This window comes from Capsicum annuum, chromosome 9 (genome assembly GCF_002878395.1).
Source record: "Capsicum annuum cultivar UCD-10X-F1 chromosome 9, UCD10Xv1.1, whole genome shotgun sequence".
In the NCBI taxonomy this organism is placed as follows: Eukaryota; Viridiplantae; Streptophyta; class Magnoliopsida; order Solanales; family Solanaceae; genus Capsicum; species Capsicum annuum.
In genome coordinates this window covers 200,751,489-200,773,621 of record NC_061119.1, presented here as the reverse complement: position 1 = coordinate 200,773,621, position 22,133 = coordinate 200,751,489, and the positions used below count along the sequence as shown (strand labels likewise).

General features: G+C 30.3%; 1 protein-coding gene across 3 annotated transcripts; it reads left to right on the top strand.

Moving 5' to 3' along the window:
* The first annotated feature begins 12,840 nt into the window (after nt 1-12,840).
* On the top strand, nt 12,841-18,057 carry LOC107878239. 3 transcript variants are annotated; one of them, XR_007044530.1, is made up of 4 exons: nt 12,901-13,059; nt 14,499-14,741; nt 17,292-17,376; nt 17,628-18,057. XR_007044530.1 is itself a non-coding variant. In XM_016725157.2 (3 exons), exons 1-3 carry the CDS (start codon nt 12,964-12,966, stop codon nt 14,668-14,670), a joined length of 333 nt encoding a protein of 110 aa, XP_016580643.2. In that variant the 5' UTR covers nt 12,881-12,963; the 3' UTR covers nt 14,671-14,850. The 3 variants fall into 3 exon arrangements, 1 of the variants encoding a protein (XP_016580643.2); XM_016725157.2 differs by lacking the exons at nt 17,292-17,376; nt 17,628-18,057 and adding an exon at nt 13,128-13,192 and having other exon boundaries at nt 12,881-13,059; nt 14,499-14,850; XR_001676796.2 differs by lacking the exons at nt 17,292-17,376; nt 17,628-18,057 and having other exon boundaries at nt 12,841-13,059; nt 14,499-14,850.
* The last annotated feature ends 4,076 nt before the right edge of the window (nt 18,058-22,133 follow it).

Here is a 22,133-nt window from a genome sequence, read left to right as displayed (position 1 = left end):
GCATTAGCTGACCAATTAAGTAGATTACAACTAGGAATAACTAAATAAATGTTTAATTTTTATTCATTTGTTTTCAGCATGAGACCAACAGGACAAGCTCCTGCAGACAAAGGCAAAGGTGTAGCTTCATCCTCAGAAGCTTACCAACAGACAATGTTAGGTAACTTAAATTTTAGACCATTAGAATCCCTCGAGACAATGGAAAGAATTCATTTCGGCCCATTTAATTTAATAGCATACCCTGAGAGCAATATATCATTCAGAATAAGACCAGACTACGTTTTAGACAGACCCCAAAGGTGTTTAATCGATAACCTCTGAATTTCTTATAACAGACAAAATAGAAACCATTTCATGGCATCTATGAATGCTTTATGTCATTACATGGCCGACAAAAATAGGCCTCGTTTTAAATACTATGTAGTAATTCATGGAAAAACTAATGGCATTTTTCAAACCTGGTTAGAGGTACTAGATTCTATACAAGGTTTTAAAGCTCCTCTCTTTAAAGGTTTTAATGATTTCACAGAAGCTACTAATCATGCTAGGGGATACTTAGGCCCAAACTATTACATATCTCCTTCTCTGAGACAAAATCCAGATCAGATACCCCAGTACAACTTGCAAAAGGAAACTGGGAAGATTATTTTTTGTAATCACTGTTCTTCCATGACTGAAAATTTCAAAACTCTCAATGCCCAGAAAGAGTCCCTACTCATGGAAAACACTAGACTAATCAAACACATACACATGTTAGAAATAAAACTCAGACAACAGACTCCCGTGAGCAAAACTGATGCACAAACCCAGACCCCAACTCAGAGTTCTCCATCTCCTCAAAAAATGGATGAGAAGGGTGTGCATTTCCCAATAAATGCTCAGAAATCCACTGTACCGGATGTTGGTACAGCTAGTCCGATTCAAACGGTGATCGGTAAAGACGCATCAAATCCGTTAATGGCTGTCACTTTGCCAAAAAGTGAAGATGAAGGTTGCTCTTCATCAAAAATCAAGCTAAAACCTAAGACATCAAAAAAGACTTTAATATCCAGAAGAAAAAATGAGACAATAGAGACTATAATTAAACAAACACTGGATAGATTTTTTAGAAACCAACCTCAAGACAAATATATAAATGAACTATCAGACGAACAACCAGACAACACAATGCCAGCAATAAATAATACAGAGAATAATTCTGCCAGAACAGACGAAGACGACAGCATAGCGCAATTCGAAGATAGCATAGCACAATTCCAGGATGCCCAGGATCCATATGAAGACGACGACTCAGGCATGAGTTTTGACTCCATAGCCCTGCACAACTTGGATACGTAAAGATATTCTACACAGACTCTACAGTTATCCTAGTCTGTATTATTAGCTAGTATGGTCAAGTGGGGATGCCCACTTTATGTCTTGTAATAGTCCGTGTCAGTCTGAGTGCTTCCTTTATCACTACTTTCTAAAAAGAAAGAAAAACTGTTGAAGCACGCGTCCACAAAGGTACGAAAGAATATTAATAACGCATGTGACGATGGGGCCCAATGCGTACCCGACTTGCATTATTAAAGTTTTCTTTCTTATCTTTTATCAAAAAGTGTCGGCCAAAACGCGTTAAAAAAAGAAGGAAAAAAGTAATAAAAAAGATAAAAGAAGAAAAATACAGCATTCTACTATATACCCATGCACAATGTACACGTGCACTATAAAAAAAAAGGACGCACAGAAAATTCAAAGTAAGAAAAGTGACAAAAAATTATATATAAAGAAAGCTTTAAAAAAAATTTTTTTAAGGAAAAATGGATAACAGTTTTTTTTTTCCTATTAAAAAAAAACATTTGCTAGGTAATTATTATTATTATTATTATTATTATTATTATTATTATTATTATTATTATTTGTTGTTAACTTCGTTGTGATAATTTTGTTAAAAGTACTTTTATTAATTAACTTTGTTATGGATTATGTTAATTTGGCTTTAAGTAGTCTTGTAAGCTTATATATTAATAATTTATTTGCCAATTGTAAGATTAGTCCTTTTTGTTTAAGAAGATTAAAATACATAGATAACAGTCATAGTAGATTTAAAAAAAAAAAATCAATTTGTAAGGAAGCGAGATGGGATGCAGATTTATTTTAAATTCCACCGCATAAGGAAAAAAGAAAAGTGAGGAAATCCATATTGTTAAAGGAGCGAGGGGAGTTGCGAATTAATTCTAAACTCATTGCAAAATAAAGAGTGAAAAAAGAATAAAAATGAATAAGATAGAATTGTCTCGAGTTTATAAGAGACGAATAAATGCCTTTTAACAATAGATAAGCTTTAGACAAGTTTAATATTTTCGTCTCAATTAAGAATGCGGTGTACGCATCTTTCTGAGACATTTAAAATTCTAAGGATGCAATAATGCACCTTGATAAATATTTTTCAAAAATTAATTTTCACCAATTTAATACACGAGTTATAGACAACTATTAAACATTAAAATATGAGCGAAATTATGTCTTAATATAATTTATCAAAAATAGTTTAAGTCAATATAAGTCAATAAAAGCGATCATGCTAGAACTATGGGACTCGAGGGGTGTCTCACACCTTCCCTTCGGTCAACAGAATTCCTTATCCGGTCTTCTGTTTTAGCAGACCAAAATAAAAGAGTCATTTCTTTTATATTAGGGATTCAAAAAGGTGACTTGAAACACCATAACTCAATTTCAAGTGGCGACTCTGTAAATAAATTAATCCCTATTTAAAACTGTCACTTTAATTGAAAAAATCCTCCGACTCGACCCTCGAGCGAAAAAAGAGAGTGACATCTCTGGCGACTCTGCTGGAAAAATATAATCGAGATTTTGATATTGACTTTTACTTGCTTTAATTATTTTTATATTGTGTTTGTTGGCCTTATGTGCTACTTGTCTCTCACTTACTGCTTTGATATTGTTGAACTATTTTATAAATTGTCTTCTCTTGCGCACCCCCTTCGAGTCTCTGAAATAGGATAAAAGGAATGCAACGTATGCATCCTATTTTCTTTTTGAGATAGCCGGAGTGTCAAGGCACTTGGTGAACGATTATAGTTACACATATTAGTCGAGGTTCGGATCGAAAATGAAGGTGGAGTAGCACTGCTACCGAACAAGCTGTCCCTTCCTGACTCGAGTGTCTGCTCGGGTAAGCCAGTCTAGACACATATCCCTATTAGGCGAAACTTAGAAGAACTGAAAACTCAGAATCTGGTTATCTCTATTAGGTTTCACTTTATTTGCATCATGTGCATTTGACTTAGCGGGACTCGGCATAGGGATGGTTCTGTCAAGGATAGGTGTCCCTCTTTATAATGACCAACATGTGCATCCTACGTGCTCTTTGACATTTATTTGAAAGGTCATTTGATTGTTGACCGATTTTAGGCAACTTGGTGAAACGTAAGAGAGTTTTTGTTCTCAAATTTAATGAGTCATTTTAAAATATATAATTTTTAAGGTCTTCATGAACTACGAGGGTCTGATCCTCACTATTTAGTGCGATACGTAGGAAGCCCTTTTCGGGGTACGACCCTATCTTTTGAAAAATTATTCATAAATTTATTGGAGAATATTTTGAAAATATGATTACTTTCATAATTATTTTTCTAATCCTCAAGTCCAATTTTTATTTATCTTAAAAGCCCTGAATCATTAGGGATCATGAGGCTAAGTTTTTACAAAATAAAATATATTTAAATCTTAACAGCCCTGAACCTTTAGGGGTGTTGAGGTTGACCTTTAGGGGTCTTGAGGTTGAGTTTTATGTGACATATATTTCAAGAACTACGCACACCTAATTCTCATCTTACTGAGATACGTAGGTAGTCCTTAATGGATTCGGTGATCTTTAAAAAAAAATAGTTGTATTTCCTTATAAACCCCCAAAAAAAATGTTTTCAAAAATAAAAAATATATTATTGTTAAATTCAAAAATAAAAAAAATATTTCTCATTATTCAAATATTTAAAGAAAAGGTATGTTTCTTCGTATCTCTAATTTTCACGAACTACCCACACCTGATTCTCATCTTAATGAGATATAAAGGCAGTCCTTCATGGATTCGGTGGTCTTGAAAAAAAATCTTAACTTTGACACATTAGTTTTCTCCAAAATCAAAATAGTATTAAGGTGGTTAGTTTGTGGCTAAGTTGACTTCTCATCCATTTAACAGAGGTTTAAAGAAAAAAGAAAGATGATCCGCAAAGAGGGTGTGGGGTCTGACAGTGAGGAAGAGCAAAATCAGTTGATTTCGCAAGAATTAGCATCAATGAACGAAAATAAGTTATTAAAACAACAGATAGCGGAGATGTATTGAGCTTGGTTGAATGGACAAGCCCTGCCTTCTCCAATCTCTGGACTTTTGAATACGAATGATCCAAATCCTACTCAAGTTCAAGCTGGCGATCCATTTTACCCACCTGGATTCGGCCCATATGCTAATGTGACTGGCGTTGATGGTAATTCTATCATGCGCCCACCAAATTCATCTGTCACAAATAACCTATTTTTTACTTCTGTAGCACCAACTATTGGGGGACATCATTCGATAGTATAGAAGAATATGAGGGAACCAAATCATGATCAATTATATCCTCCTGAAATGACTTTTAACCCCCCGAATCCACATTATCATGCTTATCAACATGATTCTCCTATCGTGATTGAGAAGATTGTTAAAAGTGAAGAACAGGAAGAGATCGTCAGGAAAGTGAGAAGCTTGGAGCAGAGTATGAGAAATATGCAAGAATTAGGAAGCCTAAAAAGTGTTTCATACAAAAATTTATGTATGTTTCCTGATGTCCATTTGCCGCTAGGATTCAAAATGCCAAAGTTTGACAAGTACGAAGGCCATGGCGATTTTGTGGCCTATTTAAAAAGTTCTGCAATCAATTAAGGGGAGCAGGAGAAAAAGAAGAACTGCTTATGGCTTACTTTGGAGAAAGCCTGACAGGGATAGCTTTTGCATGGTTTATTGATCAAGACATTTCTTCTTGGCACGTGTGGGATGACCTGGCTTGGGATTTTGTTCAGTAATTTTAATATAATATTGAGATAGTGCCAGATCGCACCACACTTGCCAACATGAGGAAAAAGATAACTGAAAATTTTTGAGAATATGATGTCAGATGGATAGAGCAGGCTGCAAGAGTCAGACCGTCGATAAAGGAGTCTTAAATGATTGATATCATTTTACAGGCACAAGAACCTGATTATTTCCAGCATTTGCTTTCTACTATTAGAAAAATATTTGCTGAGGTCATTAAAGTTGGAGAGATGGTAGAGAACGAAATTAAGTCCGAAAAGATTATCAGCCACGCCGCTTTGAAAGTAACAATACAGACAATTCAAAGTAGTTCAGGAAGCTTTGGTGGAAATAAAATAAAAGAGGATGTAGCTATTATTGTGCCAGGTTCATGAAAAAAGTGAAAAGGTGTGCGCCACCCTTACGCATAATCTCAATCTCAGATATATGTCCAAGATCCATATAACCATCCTCGGCACTATGTTCCACCACAAAATCCATTATATTCTATTCCATCTCCTCAATATTCTATCTATAATGCACAACCATATGTTCGGACTCCTTCTTACCCGTAATGGCATACACCAACCCCTCAGAATCATCCTTCAATTCCACAAATATACCCAAGCCCCTCCAGATTTGATTTTTGCTCCAAGCCAAACAATGAAAAGAGTCAGAAGCTAAAGGATAGTTTCACACCAATTGGAGAATCATATACTAGTTTATTTCAGAAATTGAGACAAAAGAACATGATCACTCCTCTTCTTGGGTACACCCCTGATCCACATTCAAAAAACTTTGATCGTAATGTACGATATGTATATCATTCTGATGTTCAGGGTCATAGTACTGAAGATTATCGTGCTTTGAAAAGAGAAATAGAAAGAATGATTCAAGATAAATTGATTATGGTGCAGGACGTTGAAAGTGGTGAAGGCTCTAGTCATATTGATATGCGAACTGACTAAGATGTCGAGCTCAACAATTGAGAAGTCACTCCTCCCCTTCCTAGAAAGAATTTGTGAAAGTTTATTTTATTTTTTTCTGTTATCCAAATTATTTCAGGATTGTATTTCAGAGTGTATCTTATCTTTTCTATTTGTCATTTATGTTGAAACTCTGTCTTCTTTTCTTTTAACAAATGTAGTGTCCCTTTTATTTATTTATTTATTTTATTTTATTTTATTTTACTTTATTTTAATATATATATTATTTGTTCATCTTTTCTTTCTTTACATAGTTCTTTTATATGGATTTTAGTGATATGATATGCATGCTGAATTTTCACCAGATCTAAAAATCTAATCTAATCATGAAGCACTTGATAAAAAATATAGAGTTGAAAGAAAAAAACATCTGAGAAAATAAGTAAAGTTTTGAGATGTTTGCTGATCGAGTTAAAGACTCACTTGAATGGATTGAAGCAATTGCTTTGTGAATCAAAGATGACCTAATCATCAGTGAAAATGTCAATCTCAAGCACTTTAAATAGGAGCGATCAGATGATACATAGTCTCCACCCTCATGAGAAGCAAAAGAAAGTTAGCTTCAAATGCATGAGTCCTCTAATAGGACAAATGTAGAAGATAATTTGACCTTTATATTTGACAAGAGTGATACAAGTGCTTAGTCACGGTCAATGTTGAAGAGATATGTATGAACTTCATGTTTCACTCCCAAATCGCATGTTTATGTATTTACATTTTTAAGGATTGATATGACAAAGGCGTTTCATTTTCCTATCCAAATGTTGTGTCATCTTTTGTTACCCCGTTTGAGCCTTAGTTTTATTTTCTTTCATACACCTCTTTTGGAATCAAAATAGAATCTGAAAAAAATGTTAAAAAAAAAAAGTGTCAAGAAAGAGAAATATAGTAGAAAAAATATCAGTAAAAAAGAAATAGAATCAACAAAAATCTCAAAAGAAAAAAAAAGTCAAGAAAAAGAAAAAAAAAAGTAAAAAAAAATCAAGCAAAAGAATGGAATTATCTGAACTACGTTTGACCTGATTCTTGCTATGACAAGATACGTAGGCAGCCCTATTCTGGGATTCGGTCCAACCAAGTAAAAAATTTAATTTTTCTAGTATGAAATAAAACTGGGGAAGAAATTTTTTTTCTTAAAAGTTGATTCCAAAAGATTTATGTTTAACCCAATCTCATTAAAATTTTTGAGCCTCATGCCGTCCTTTTCTTTCTAGCCCTTTCCAAAAGCTAAGTTACAATCAAAGAAAGACCTTCAAACCGATCTTTGAGAATGTCAAGGCTAAACATGTTATGGGTGCACGATGTTTCATATTTTGGAAATTATTTTTCTTTAAAAAAAAGGAATGAAAATGAGAGCGTCTTATTGATGAAAATCCTTTTTGGCACTATAAGACGACAGTGAGTTGTGAGATCAATAAAAATAAAAGAGTCTTATTGGTAAAAATTCTCATGGGCACCATAAGGTGACAATGAGTTGAAAAAAGAAAAGAAAATGGGAGCAACTCATTGGCGAAAATTCATTGAGGTGCCATTAACCTAAGGAGGATTGTAATACAGAGGGAACAAGTTCAAGAATGGCTCCATTTCAAATTCAATGAGTGATCAAAAATTGATAGTGATTAGTTTGGGTAAATGAGGTTGTTTAATTCAAAATACATGTCATAATTACTGAAATCAGCTGCCACACCCAGATAAAATTTTCTTTTGACATTTTTGAAAAAAAAAAGAGATGTCTATTGTCTTGTTCTTTTCTTTTTATTATTTTTACTTTTATTTTTATTTTTAATTTTTGTGTCTTTGTGGTAAAAAAAAATCACTATCGTCATTTTAACGTATTTTGAGTCAAATTTATGTCAAAACAAGGGAGGAAGGACTTCATAACTTTCTACCAACTCCTTCAGTTGTGCAAAGTAAGACAAATGGCCGACACATAAAGATAATATGTTTCAAAGATAAAGTAAGGTACTCACGAATGCTTGTCATCTAATAATTTTTGGACTCATAGAAGTACAAAGGGTGTATTTGAAGCTGAATCCAGAGGTATCATGCAAGAGAAATATGATTTGAGTCAAAAGATTTTGGTAGTCAGAATTTGGGATCGAAAGTATGACAAGTCAACAATACCTATCAATGATTTGCAATGGAGCTGAGCATCACAAGTGCACAAACGATCGCCTCAATAGCTAAATGTCACAAATCAACCACTGTATTTTTAAATTAAAAAATTTTCTTTGAATGAAACAAAAATATATGTTACCTTTGAATCAAGGGCTTCAAAGCCTAAATATCAAAAGATACAATTCCTCACTTTTGCAAATACAAGAGGCAATATTGCTACACATATTTAGTAATCACAATCATGGTGAAAAACTCATCATCATTTACACCTAGGAGACAAAGGGAAATGATATTTCTTTTTGTGGATGTACTTTTTCATCAAGTGAAGAGCACACCTATATAGGTGTGGAAATGTACGTTTTGGAGAAGAAATAAATAAGATGAGTTAATATGTTATTTAAGACAAGTATTTCATTTCATCATATTAAGGAATGTACTGTCTTTAACTCTCATCACGATAATTAATTTAAGTGAATAAATGCAGAATTTTTACTTTGCATTTTAATTTATACAATTAATTTGAGAGAAATGTATGCAATGAATTTATTGTCATTCATGAACGGAAAAGCTCACACTACATACCTCAAATTCTATGGATAACGTATGTACTATGTATACTACGTCTTAATTACATGCACCTAACTCTTTACTCAATTGTTTCTTCTGGATCAAAGAATTAAAATCTGAGCCTCGTTGTATATTAAAATAATTTGAATAAGCAACTCAAATTCAGTCTCTTTTTATTCCTAATTCCATAGATTAATTACTTCAATTTATTATAGACTTACAGTTTTTCAATGTATCACAATATCAAAATTCAAATACTTTGATTAATTATGAAACAAAAGAAACTTTAGCGTTATGCCACAAAAGCAAGATGCTCGTATCAAATTTGATCTTGCGGCCTGTGAATTCGCGTGTCAAACAGAAAACTCAACAAAGAGGAAGTACTCAAGTTAACTTTAAATGTGTTAGTCCACTTAGAATAAAGCACAAACTAATATTAGATGTGATTACTAAAGAATAGATACAAATATGAAATAGAAAAAAAAATTGATCTTCGTTGGATTTTGAATAAATGTGTTGTGTCTAAGAAAGTTTTTAATGGAGTGTAAAAATATTCTCTTCAGTATATTATCTCAAGCTTCATTACTTTTGTGCACGCATTCGATCTGGTAAAGATCTTATATTTTTTTATTCGCAGTATAACTTTGATTGGTACATTCAACTTTTATAGAGATAAATATAAAGAGTTCTTACGTCAAGCTTCAATGTGTTAATATAATTTCAATTGAAAATCTTTGAATTTACAAAGACAATGAATTTAGCAATTATCATGCAATTTTAAGTCTGATCAAGATTTTCGTGCAACTTGTGAGCTACAAAGAGAAATTAAAATTTTATTCAAGATCATTGTTGTTTAAGCAAAAACAGATAAATTTACCGATATAGTCATCTGCAAAATCAAGGATCCATTAAAAACTTTACCAAGTTATGTCATTTTTATAATTAAAATCTAAACCCAAAATAAATAAAAAATTAAGAAAAAAACTGATTGTCATGTGCAAGTTACTCATATGCATCTAAGTTATCAAGTATAATATGCATATCTCATAGAATTTTTTTTTAAAAAAAAATATTAGAAGAGGATCATGCGACGTTAATGGTGAGAATTCAATAATGTGTCAATGAAATCCTATATACAAAATAAATAGGCAGTTTAAAGAACTTTTGTCCATGTGAAATTGATATGCATTGGAACTTCAAGAAATGTAGAGGAGTCTAGAGCTTGATTGAGAGAAAAATATTTATTTCATTACAAAATTGGAATCGTTCTATTATTAGTTGATTTAGAAGTGTGTGCGCCTTAGGATATTAACAGTTTTACATAGTTCAAATAAAGAAATATTTTACAACCAAAAATTTAGCAGCTGATTTTAAAGTCATAAATATTAAAATAATAATTATTTGAGAAATATAGTAACGTCTAAGTATATAAATTATAGAATATTTATTTTAATAAAGAGTGTATTTACATTGCAGATAAATATTTAATCTAACATACGTAATCATGTGAATAATTTACTAATTTTACACTTTTTATCTTTTTCCTTTTCATCTCTTATTTTTCTTTAAATTTGGTTGTATAAAGTTTGATTATCTATTTATTTATTCTTTAAAATTTTAATCATTTCGGTTTGACTTTATTTTGTTAATATCAAATCAAATTTAGGATGATCATTTTTTATTCCTAACGCCAAATCAATCAAATCAATTACAAGTCATTTTTTTAAAAGCTAAATCAATCAAATCAGCTAACAATTTTTTTTTTTTGATTTGATTTGGTTATTCAATTCGATTTGACTTGATGGTTTGATTTGTACGCACGATAAATTTTTGTACTCTATATGATCGTTTTTGAGCCAATAGTGATTTTGATCAAGTAAAACTTTTTATATTCTGAGAAAAAAAAGTAAGCTATCAATATTATGTTGTGACTATATTAATCAGTTATCTAAAAGATGATATGAATTGATTTTTTAACTACAAAGTTTTAATTTGAATTAACCACATAAATGTAGTTACTATAGCAAATAAAAGATATTTAGTCAATAGTAAAATTTTCTCGATTAGTTATAGACTAAAAATAAAGACATTAGCTATATGCTTTTGGATAAAATATGTATAGATCCACAATAGAATAATTTAACCACGGATATAAAATTATGCATGAAATCAAAAGACAAGAATACTTAAAATAATAAGGCCTATGTTTTACCTTGAATTTGATAATTAATCGGTTATCTAAAAGATAATATGAGTTGAATTTTTAATTACAAAGTTTTAATTTGAATTAGACACCTAAATGTAGAAACTATAGCAAATAAAAGATATTCACTCAATAGTAAAATTTTCTCGTTTACTATAGACTAAAAATAAAGACATTATCTATATGCTTTTGGGTAAAATATGTATAAATTCACAAAATAAAATGATTTAATCACAAGGATAAAATTATGCATGATATCAAAAAACAAGGATACTTAGAATAATAAAGTCTACGATTTACCTTGAATTTGATGACATCCCCTCCTTAGATAGATGAACAGACTCTTTCCACCCTAAAATGACATAATTGATGATTCGAAGTTATAATAATTTGAATTTGTTGTTTATGCTATATCTCTCGAGTGAAGTAAAAAGAGATAAATTTTTGAGTTCTTCGATTACTTTTGTTCGAGGCAATATTTCTATTTCGTTTAATTTTTCAATCAAAATTTTTCACCTGAGAGAGAAAACTCGAGAAATTATCAAAAGAGAGAATATATTATCAATTATTGACTATGCATAATTCAAATATAATTTTTAAATCTATACTAATAATTTTTAAAGATCAAAATTATTAAAGCAACATATCATCTAAGCAAGAAATTAGCAAATACCCATCAATAATTTTTTATCAATTTTCAAACATGAAAAATATGAACGGTAAAAAATTAAACGAATAACTAACTACTTGATAGATAAATTAAAAATTAATGTGTCTGTCATATTAATTTCTTAGTATATTGTCGTTGACAAATAATTATCTTTTCTGATCTCTACATGAAAAAGTTAATAAAAGCAACATATAATTATAACCATACAAGTTCTTGTTCACAAAATATCCCTCTGTTTAAAAAAGAATGACCTATTTTGACTTGACACAAAGTTTAAGAAAATAAAGAAACTTCTGAATCTTGTGGCCTCAAATTAAAGTTATGTCAAATGTACCAAGATGTCCTTTAATCTTGTGATCCTAAACATGCCACGTGGAAAGTTGAAATTAAAGTATTGCCAAAAAAGGAAAGAGACCATTCTTTTAGAAATGGACTAAAAATGAAAGTAAGTCATTCTTTTTGAAACGGAGGGAGTATTATTTTATACATGTAAATTTTGATAAAACTTATCCGACCCAACGTTAACAAAGTAAGGAAGCACGAGAATTTTAATTTGAATAAATTTAATTTCCTCCCGTACTATTAATAATTTTATATAAGGTAAAATTTTAATTATCTTAATAGTGTTAAATATTATGAATTTTATCTAGATCAAATTAATAAGTATTTCCTTTCTATGCAGAAATATATATATATATATATATATATATATATATATATACTAGATTATGGTACGCGCGTTGCACGTGTATCAAATATTTTTTTAAAATAAAATTATATAGAAAATTTATTAATTGTGCATGTGTTGTTTTATTAAATCTAAAAAGATTAAGAAAATTACGCAAAATTTTCAACATTAAAAAGTGCAGTTTATTAAAGCTGAATTTTGTCCTCATACTTACTTATTTTTTTTTTTTTTTTAAATAATGTATTTCTATGAAGATTTATTTTTATTCTTAGGCATTTATATATTTATACTTTACGTAAAATAGAATATAATGAAATGATTTATAATAATATAAAATACATAATTTAATCATAAATCGTAACAATTATATTTTTAATTTTTTATTCATTAAAATATAGTTTATATAAGTTGATAAATAGTGAGTTAAATTTATATAAAATTTTATGTATGTAAACAAGCATTTTTTTTTAAAACAAATTTTTGGTGGTCCGTTAGGACCTTTTTATTAACATAAGACCCTTAATGTTTTATACAAACAGATTAGGCCCAAAATTGAGTCCACAAAAGACCCGGCCCAAACAGAAAAAGGGAATCTCAAAAGTTTTCTAAATGTCTCTGTAAGTTTGGATTTGAGTAGAGTATCAAATACTCTTTCTGTTCCATCTGTCCGCAACAATGGTGGTGACGTGCTGCCATATTCAAAGCTCAATTTCTTTCTTCTATGGTGGTGCATTGGAGCAAATATCTTTCTATCAACTTCACCTCTGTCAGGTAGTGTCATCTTCATTTAATTTGTGGAATTTGAACGCTAACTGATGCTTCTTTTCTTTTGTTTTTAGGTGGTATTGGGTATCTCTTATGACCAGACCACATTTTTTTCACCCAGATCCCGAGATCTCTCTTTGTAAGGTTATTGAAGGGTTCGGTTAAAAGGGTCCAATAATTTGATTAATAATAATAAAGAAAAAGAATTAGGAAAGTAAAAACTTCAGAAGTTTCACCGCAATTCTCTCCTTCCTTACACATTTCTTCTTTCTTTATTTTGATACTCGAAAAATTGATGAATAAGGTGAAATCATGAAGCTTAAACTTGAACATTTACTGAAAAGTATGTTCTTACTGCATCCATTGAAGAACAGTATGTCAAATTTCGCATGTAATTCCATCTTCTTTTCCTATTTTCTTTATTTTTTTAGGCTTTAACTTGTTTGAATATATATTTTTTTTAATTACATTTTGTATGTCTTGATTCTCTTAAAACCACTGTTGCATTATATGTTCCTAGTTTGATTTTTTGATCCTCCTTTTGCTTTGAATGTTTGAAGATTTCATTTTTTAAAAGGCATTCTGATTTAATTTCTTGTTTCAGGTGTGATTTGTTAGATTTTTACATATAATACGTGTCTGGTGTTCTTAATGTTGTCAATTTTGAATATCCTGATGTTTGCATGTCAGCTGAGATAGTTGAATTTGAGGTATGGAATAAAAATAGAAGCAGGTAAAGTAAATAGAAATACTATGATTTGGTTTGTCATTTCGGGGTTACTATTGTTATTTCTTTTTCGAAAAATTGAATTTGAGGGATGTTTGTGTACCAAATTTAGAATCTAATTAGTAGTACTTGAACTCGTCATTTAAAATTTATAACTCATAAAGTTGAAATCCTAACTCCATCTCGAACTTTGAACCCATAGAAATTGGCATAACTGGTGCCAATGGAAGTTTGTTGTTCATAGCTCGTCACCGCTTTAGTATTTGATGTTTCATTTGTAATCTAGTGTGTGTTGTGTATAGTTAGATGGATACAGATAGGACGATGTTCAATTAGACAGATGCCAAACAAATTTTGTTCTTTAATAGTAATACATATTTGGAATCTAATTAGTAACAGATGCATGCCATGTGTTTGAATATAGACTTTTTTTTACTTGACGTTGGTTAATTGACATGCATTTTTACTCTATTACACCACTTAAACAATGTATGTTGTATTAATTTTATGTAAATACCCGATGCAGATAAGTATTTTCCCGTGAACAACGTGATCTCACATAGTCGGCCCCGGTTTGATTGGATTGTGTATATTTATAGTTGAACCTGAAATTGGTTGGTGTGCACTTGGTTCCACAAACTTGCATCTGTCTGTGTAGTCATATATGTGTATGTGAAGCTGACTCATTTATTCAAATGGGTGGTCTTTCATTATGCAGAAAGGTGGCAAGGCTGTCGATAGCACAGGTGTTGACTGTGATATCGAAGAGGCAGAAGTCAGCACTAAGGGAAGCATACAAGAATAAGAAGTACCTGCCTCTCGACCTTCTTCCCAAGAAGACCAGAGCCATCCGGAGACTTCTTACAAAGCATCAAGCAATTGAATCCTGATCCTGATTCTTATGGATACGTTGATAATCTTTTAATAATTGAAAGAGCTACATAATGATCTGCTTTCTTTGGTAATAGTTTGTTAGTTTTGGTAATAGTTTGTTAGTTTTGTACTCGGTTCTTCAAATGTGATGCATCAATTTATTTTATTATAATTATTGACATTATAGTCTTTTTTCAGTGTGTTACAGTTATATGCCATTAATTTGCCTTAAAAGACATAGTTTAGTATTAGAAGGAATTCAACCTGGATAGAGCGAAACGGATATAAATGATTCAAATAGCAGAACCCAACTGAATTGGAAATGAAGCATAGTTGATCAAAATGATTTTGCATAGCGTGTTCTTATCTCTGTGTTATTTATTATCATGCTTGAAAGTAAAAAGTTGTGTATATTTATCACTATGGTATATCTAAATCTTTACTGGCACTGTACTGCTTCCTTCTTTTGAAGAAGGGAAAGATTGTATTTACCATCAATGGTCTGTCATGTGCCAATTTACTTTTGAAAAAAAAATTTCATGTCGTATTGGATTATGTAAAATGCTCAACCCAACTCTCATATTTGCATAAATGCCTTCACAAGTTTAAGTATGTTGACATTTGCGTGTCATTTATACCCTTTCCATTATAGTACTCAGCAGTTTTCTTGATTAAAGGAAGACATAAGAAGTTAAGAGGAAATCCAGGGAGAGGAAGGAAATAGAAAAATAGTATAAAAGAGAAGAAATATAAACTGTTCATTTTTATTCTATTTAGCTCTGAATTATGATGTAAAAGTAATGAATATTAGTTGATGTCCATTCTCCAGTGGTTATTCTGTTGTACTAATAATTTGGAAGTATAATTGGTCAACCAGTTAACAGATGTTTTAATCACTCTCACCCTAACAACCACCAATGACATGCAAGTGTGAATAAACATTTAGACGTCAGTGTACCTTATGGGTTTGGAGTAATATAAGATCATTTATTAATCCCCCCTGCCTCTATTGCTTGAATCTGTACAATTTGGAACATTGGGGTATTAGCTCTAGTGTTCTTGAAATTGTATTTTTATAATTACATTGTATGTAGTTCATTGTTACAAAAAAAAATTATATATTGTATGCAATTTGTCAGACAACAACACTTGATTTCTTTGCAAAATATCAGTTTCATTTCAATCTGTGCGTATGTGAAGGTAAGTCCTTAACACCTTGATTCTTCTCTTGGACAACTTAATGACATTTTATCATATTGCAATTGGCTATTTTTATTAGCTGCTAGTTGGGTATAATTCTGAAAGTTAAGATTTTTATTGATTACTTGGGTAATATGGTGAAATGTTGTTTTGGATTGAAATGAGTTTGTTCTGGACTTCTGATTTTAGTTGAAAGTGTTCCGTCTGACATTAACATGAATATTGATATATGATTGCACTTCAGGAACAAAATAGTAAAATTTGGAGAAACTAATACCTAGAGAAGTAGTTGGCCAGTCACAAATTTCTAAAGCAAAAATATTGTAGAAGTTTAAAAGGTACTTCTTGTGTCCTATTTTATGTGGTACCCTTTTACAGAATCACCAACTTGATAAACAACAACAATGGTGGATCCTGAAACAACCATCATTGTCACCAACATTACCAACATTGCTTTTTAGCAGAAACTCATAGGCAGTACACTTTGCAATGACTTGGAAAGTAATTGAATCTAAAGTAACTGTGTATCCTCAGAACCTGCAAACAAGAATATTTGAAGTTAGTCTGATATTACATAGTTAGAAGTGTAGTTAATATTTTGTATCAAGTAATCATATGTATTATGTCTTACCTAATATCTCTTTGTAGATGATGTTTTTGCTGTATGTGCCTTTCTTGCACTTTGATTGCTCCGTCATAACCAAAACCTAGTCGTTGACATTGATAACCCCCTCGATAGTGCAACGTATAGTTGTCCATGTGAAAAAACGTATTGTGGCAATTACATTCCAACAGTTGGTATTGTTTGACGTTGTCCTTTGTTAATCGTCATTGAAATGCACACTGGAAATTATTTTCTAATGAATTTGAATGGGTAACCTTCATTTTCGGAAGGTGATAGCTGGATTCATGAAATAAATACATGTTTGAAAGAATTTTGGCCTATCATTATTTCAGCATGTATGACGTTGTTGTCAAAACCTCGGCATATCATTCTCGTGCCATTACACAAGCCATTGAAAGCATCTAAATTTCTTAGTAACATGATAGGCATATTTTTCTTCAATATCAATCTGCATAAAAGTAAAAGCTACTTTGATAAGCAATTTCACTTAAGAAAGATATTGAATGATAATTGAAGTTTTATAATTATAAGTTTGAAATCAAGTACATAGTAATATGTTTGTGGAGTAAATAACTAACTATTTCTAAAAAAATATTTAATTATAGAGGATACATCAGCGCATGTTTAAATCTCTGTACATTGAGTGTTGCTCGAAAAGTTTCCATCCTTCTTGTAGTTCTTGTCGGCTGCACTAATTAGTATTCTTTTCTTTTTATCTTGTTAGCTAAAGTATTCTATGAGCATTTGGTTTTATGATATACTGTTAGTGTCCATTTGTGTTCAATGGACTCAAGTTATAATTTTATCTTGCAGGATTAGTATCAACAACCTTCTGCGCAAGAATCAATTCGTAAAGATCTTAATGAAAATGAATTGAAGTTTCTCGATAAAATTTGTGGTTAGTTTCTGTTTAAATTATTGATATAATAATATTACAGTAAAATACAATCATACGCTACTAAATATTGAAGAATATACCTGTGTAGAGGCAGACTGTACCACTTTACAAGCTAAAAGAAACCGGTGTATATCTATGTTTATATTTAGTTATGACAATATTTTTCAATGTGATGATTTGAAAGTTCATTTCTCGTCATGTTCCAAATAATTTTTCTTGCCAGGTTCTCATGTTTATCTAGTTTTTTGTAGGTGACAGAATCTACAGATTTTACCGAGTTAACAAACAAAGAACCATGGCTCTAATCAACAAAGTTGGCTGTAAAACCAGAAATGTTGTTTGGGAAGAGTGGAAAAGAGTGGCTAGGTAGCTTTGAATCTGGATCTAGCAGGAGTTTTATGGTTTGTAAAAGTACAAATTAGCTTTTCAGAATGTGGAGGCATTGAGATTAAAGAGAGCTAGGACAAGGTTAGTTGGTCCAAAACGTTTACTCTTTTCGCTTATCTTAAAATTATTTGTTAGTTTTTTTGGCAAAACTGGTTACTCTACTCATTCTGGTAATATCCAGGAAGTCAAGTTATTTTCTTTTCTCCTGTAATAACAAGATTTTCTTTTCTCCTGTTATCTCTTTACTCTGTCATAACTTTCATTATGAAATAGGAACATTTAATATAATTCATTTGAAGTATATAATATAATTTTTAGCTTAATTCAGAAAAATGAATATATGCAATTGTTGTTAGTAGATAGAATATTGATTCTAAAATACAATCCTATGCTACTCAATATGGAAGAGTCTACCTGTGTTCTATAACTGAGAAATTACTGTTAATGGACTGTGGTTATGGAATGGCACCTTAATCTGGTCCAAGATTTGCAAAACAAATCGGTAGCCAGGTAAAAGAATGTCACTTTAGTTTTTCCAACAATCTTTTACTACCTTCTTAATTCAAATATAAAGTATAGCATTCTAATTTGTATATCAATGTGTTGTTTCTGTCACTATCTGTTTATCGTGCTGTTATGTAGTTTTGTTCTGTTCCTTTGAGTCGAGATCAAACATAATCTCATATTAGTAAATATGTAAGAACGTACCTTTGGGGAGGCTGACCGTTTGGTGTTAGAGTATTTAAGTAATCTTCCTGATAGTAGTTGTTTGTATCATCCTCTGCAGAGTCGAAACTAAGAAACATTTTGTTTAAATAAACATAAAAAGGAAAAAAGAATAAATTACTTAGGTTTATTAAACACGTGAGGTATGAAAGAATAATATTACCTCCTCATCAACTAAATTAAACTAAATTAAGTTGGCATACCAAGTAATATTGTGTTTAAATTAACAATGTATAAAGGGAGAGATGATATAGCGATCAAAAACCTGGAAATAAAATTGTTGAAATTGTGATGAGACGAAAAACAATGAAAGATGCAACTGTTTATGACGATGAACAATGAGAAAAGCTCAAGGATTTATATAGAAGGACAGAAGGTACAAATCAAGACAAATTTGGATGTATTTTTTGGTGAAACCAAGTAGGCGTGTGTTTTTTTGGTTGAAAAAAATCAAGTAGGAATCAAATTGGATTAAAAAAAGAGAGGAAAAAGTTAAATTTGGAAAGAATTTAATTGCAGGGAAATATAAGGTAGTTTTGGGTTGAAAGAAATCAAGTTGGAATCAAATAGGATTAAATAAAAAAAAGGCCGTATGTTTTACAATTTGGAAAGAATTTAATTGTAGGAAAATATAAGGTGTTTTTGGGTTGAAAGAAACCAAGTAGGAACCAAATAGGATTAAATAATAAAAAAGACCGTATGTTTTACAAGAAGGAAAAAAACGTATAAAAAAATGGGGAAAAGCTAAATTTGGTAAAGGTTAATTATGGAGAAATTTAGGGTGTTTTTTTGGTGAAATAAAGCACGTACAACACAAAATAAATTTGGGAAGAATTTAATTCTTGAAAAAAATTAATATATTTATTTTGAAGAATTAAATTTTAGGAAAAAGGGTAAAAGACGGTTTTGTCTAAAGCAGACTCTTTTAATGAAGGGCAAAAAGTTCAATTCACTTTTCAAAGGGCCTTCAGGCTTTTAATATATATTATATATATATATATATATATACTAGTTTAGGATATGTACGTTGTACGTGTATCAAGCGTTAATTAAGAATAAATATGTATAAAAAAATATGTGTGTACTTTATTTTATTAAGTGCAATAATTTTAAAAAGTATAACGTATAATTTTAAAGATAAGAAAGTGTAGTTAATTAAAGAGGAATATGATAAATGATCGTCAGACTAATAATTAAGGAGCAAAATTAGATGTAGTCAAAAATATATTTTCCGTCTAAATTTATTCTACGTAAAATCTTTTATAAGTTGAGATGTTTCAAATTAATGACAATCAAAGTTTATACATTTTAAATGGTATTTAATTATTATACTTATTTCCAAAGTTTGGAAGTACTTTATTCTTGCCAAATTGTACATTTTCATCAAACTGACGGCATATTATGCATTTTTACTAATAAAAATGTGTAAAAATATAACTTGTATTTATTTTAATTTTCGCGTCTGCTATAAGATAAGATATTAAAACTCATTTTTTTGTTAATAAGACTAAAAAAACCAAGTCAAATATTTATTGTTGAGTATTTTATAGTGGAGAAAAATCAAATATAATAAATCAACATAAGATACCAACATGAACCAAAATAAACAAAAAGATAAGAAATGACAACATACAAAGATAAAAATATATGACCCTTTAGAAATACAAAATATAGGTACTTCTTCGGTCTGGCTCTACCTCTCCAGATGTCCGCCACTACCAATCATTTACTCCTACTCAATAGAAATGACTTAAGACTTAAGCTTTACTTCTAAACCAATCTTAGGTGTAACATCGCTAAACTTACATTACAAATATCCAGTTTTGATTCTTCTCAACCTAAATGTAAATTCATATCTCAACTATGTACTTAAAAACAAAGATATAATAATCATATGTCCTTAGTTTTTTCATTTCTTTTATTTTTTCTTGATCAAGACAATACTACTTAAATATAGTTTACAAAAATTAAAAGGTTGCAAGTCACTTTCTTTGGTTCATAAAATTTGGAGTAAGAACATAATTAAACTTGAATTTACTTGTGATTTACGAATTAAAATCTAATGAAAATCGATTTTTATGAAAAAAAAAAAGGCAAGGCTTTTTTTGATCCTTAACTCTTAAAAGAATATTAACCGAACAAAAAAGTAAATACAATGTGAAATTATAACAAAACTGAATAAACATATATATATATATATATGTATGTATGTATGTATGTATGTATGTATGTATGTATGTATGTATGTATATGAATTCAATTAATAGATCTTCTTCTTTTGGACCTTGTATCCTCTTCGTTTAGTTAAGCATCTAAACACATGATAAAAATATTTTGTTAGATGCTTTTGGGTTAAGTTTTGAGATAATAACTTCTTGAGGTAAATAACTTCTTGAACTTTTTTATTTATATAAAATAATAGACACTTGAGAACATAATTTTTTTTTCCCGAAATTTGACTCTCAAATAAGTATAATCATTTCTTTAAGTATTATTCAAAAGTGGATGAATATATCTATAACCTTTGAAATTGTACGACGATTTGATGCCATTACCAAAAAAGCATTTGGTAAGGGGGCCATGAGTCTGTCCATAAATTTTTTAAATTTATTTACACATTATTTCAAATACTTATTATATCATAAAAGAAAAACATTATTCAATACAAAAATAAATGGAAAGATAATAAAAGTTATATATTTTTATATTTTAATTCTAGATAAGCCCCTAGACTCAATCATGAAAGATGTGATGGTCTTCACATACATCCCAATATCTTCGATGATTGTATTTGAATTAGTGTTGGTGTCATAAAATACAGCAAAAGAACAATCATTAGCTATTGGGAGGTTGAATACACTGTTGCCCTCTGACTTGACATTGCGCCCATATGGTCTATGGGAGCCTTTGTTGATGTCAAATGTTATTGATCTCAAACCATTTGTATAGTAAGTACCTCTTATCCCAGTAATAAATTCTGATGGATAGTCTAATACAACCTTTAATAGAATAGGAACAATCACAAAGATATAGTAATATATATACAATAACAACACACTATGGGGGTATGGGGAGGGTCGCGTGTACATTGTCTGTATCGGCCACAACTTCAGACTCAAAACAACATATCAACAAATAATGATAATAACTACCACAAACTAAAACTACATGCAATCTACTCGAAACAACATGCTTATTCCGTTTAAAAAAGAATGGTCTATTTTTCTTTTTAATTTGTTTAAAAAAAGAATGACTCCATTCCTCTTTTGACAACACTTTAATTTTAACTTTTCACGTGACATGTTTAAGGCCACAAGATAAAGAACATCTTGGTATATGACATAACATTAATTTAGTACTACAAGAAAATATATATTGCACGTGAATTTTGCATGATTTGAATTTTTTTTCCTTAATTAAAATACTGCTCAATAGAAAAAAAATTGTCTTTTCACTATTTTTTTTAAAATAATTATCATTAAATTATTATTCAAATATTTAGAATATAAAAAGAAATACGTAAGAATCTCATACCGAAAAGAAATTAAATGCAAAGTATAAAATTTTTCGTTAGCAACTTTTGGGAAAACTCAATTTATGGAAACTAAAAAAAAAAATAAGAACCAAAATTTATATATAAAAGA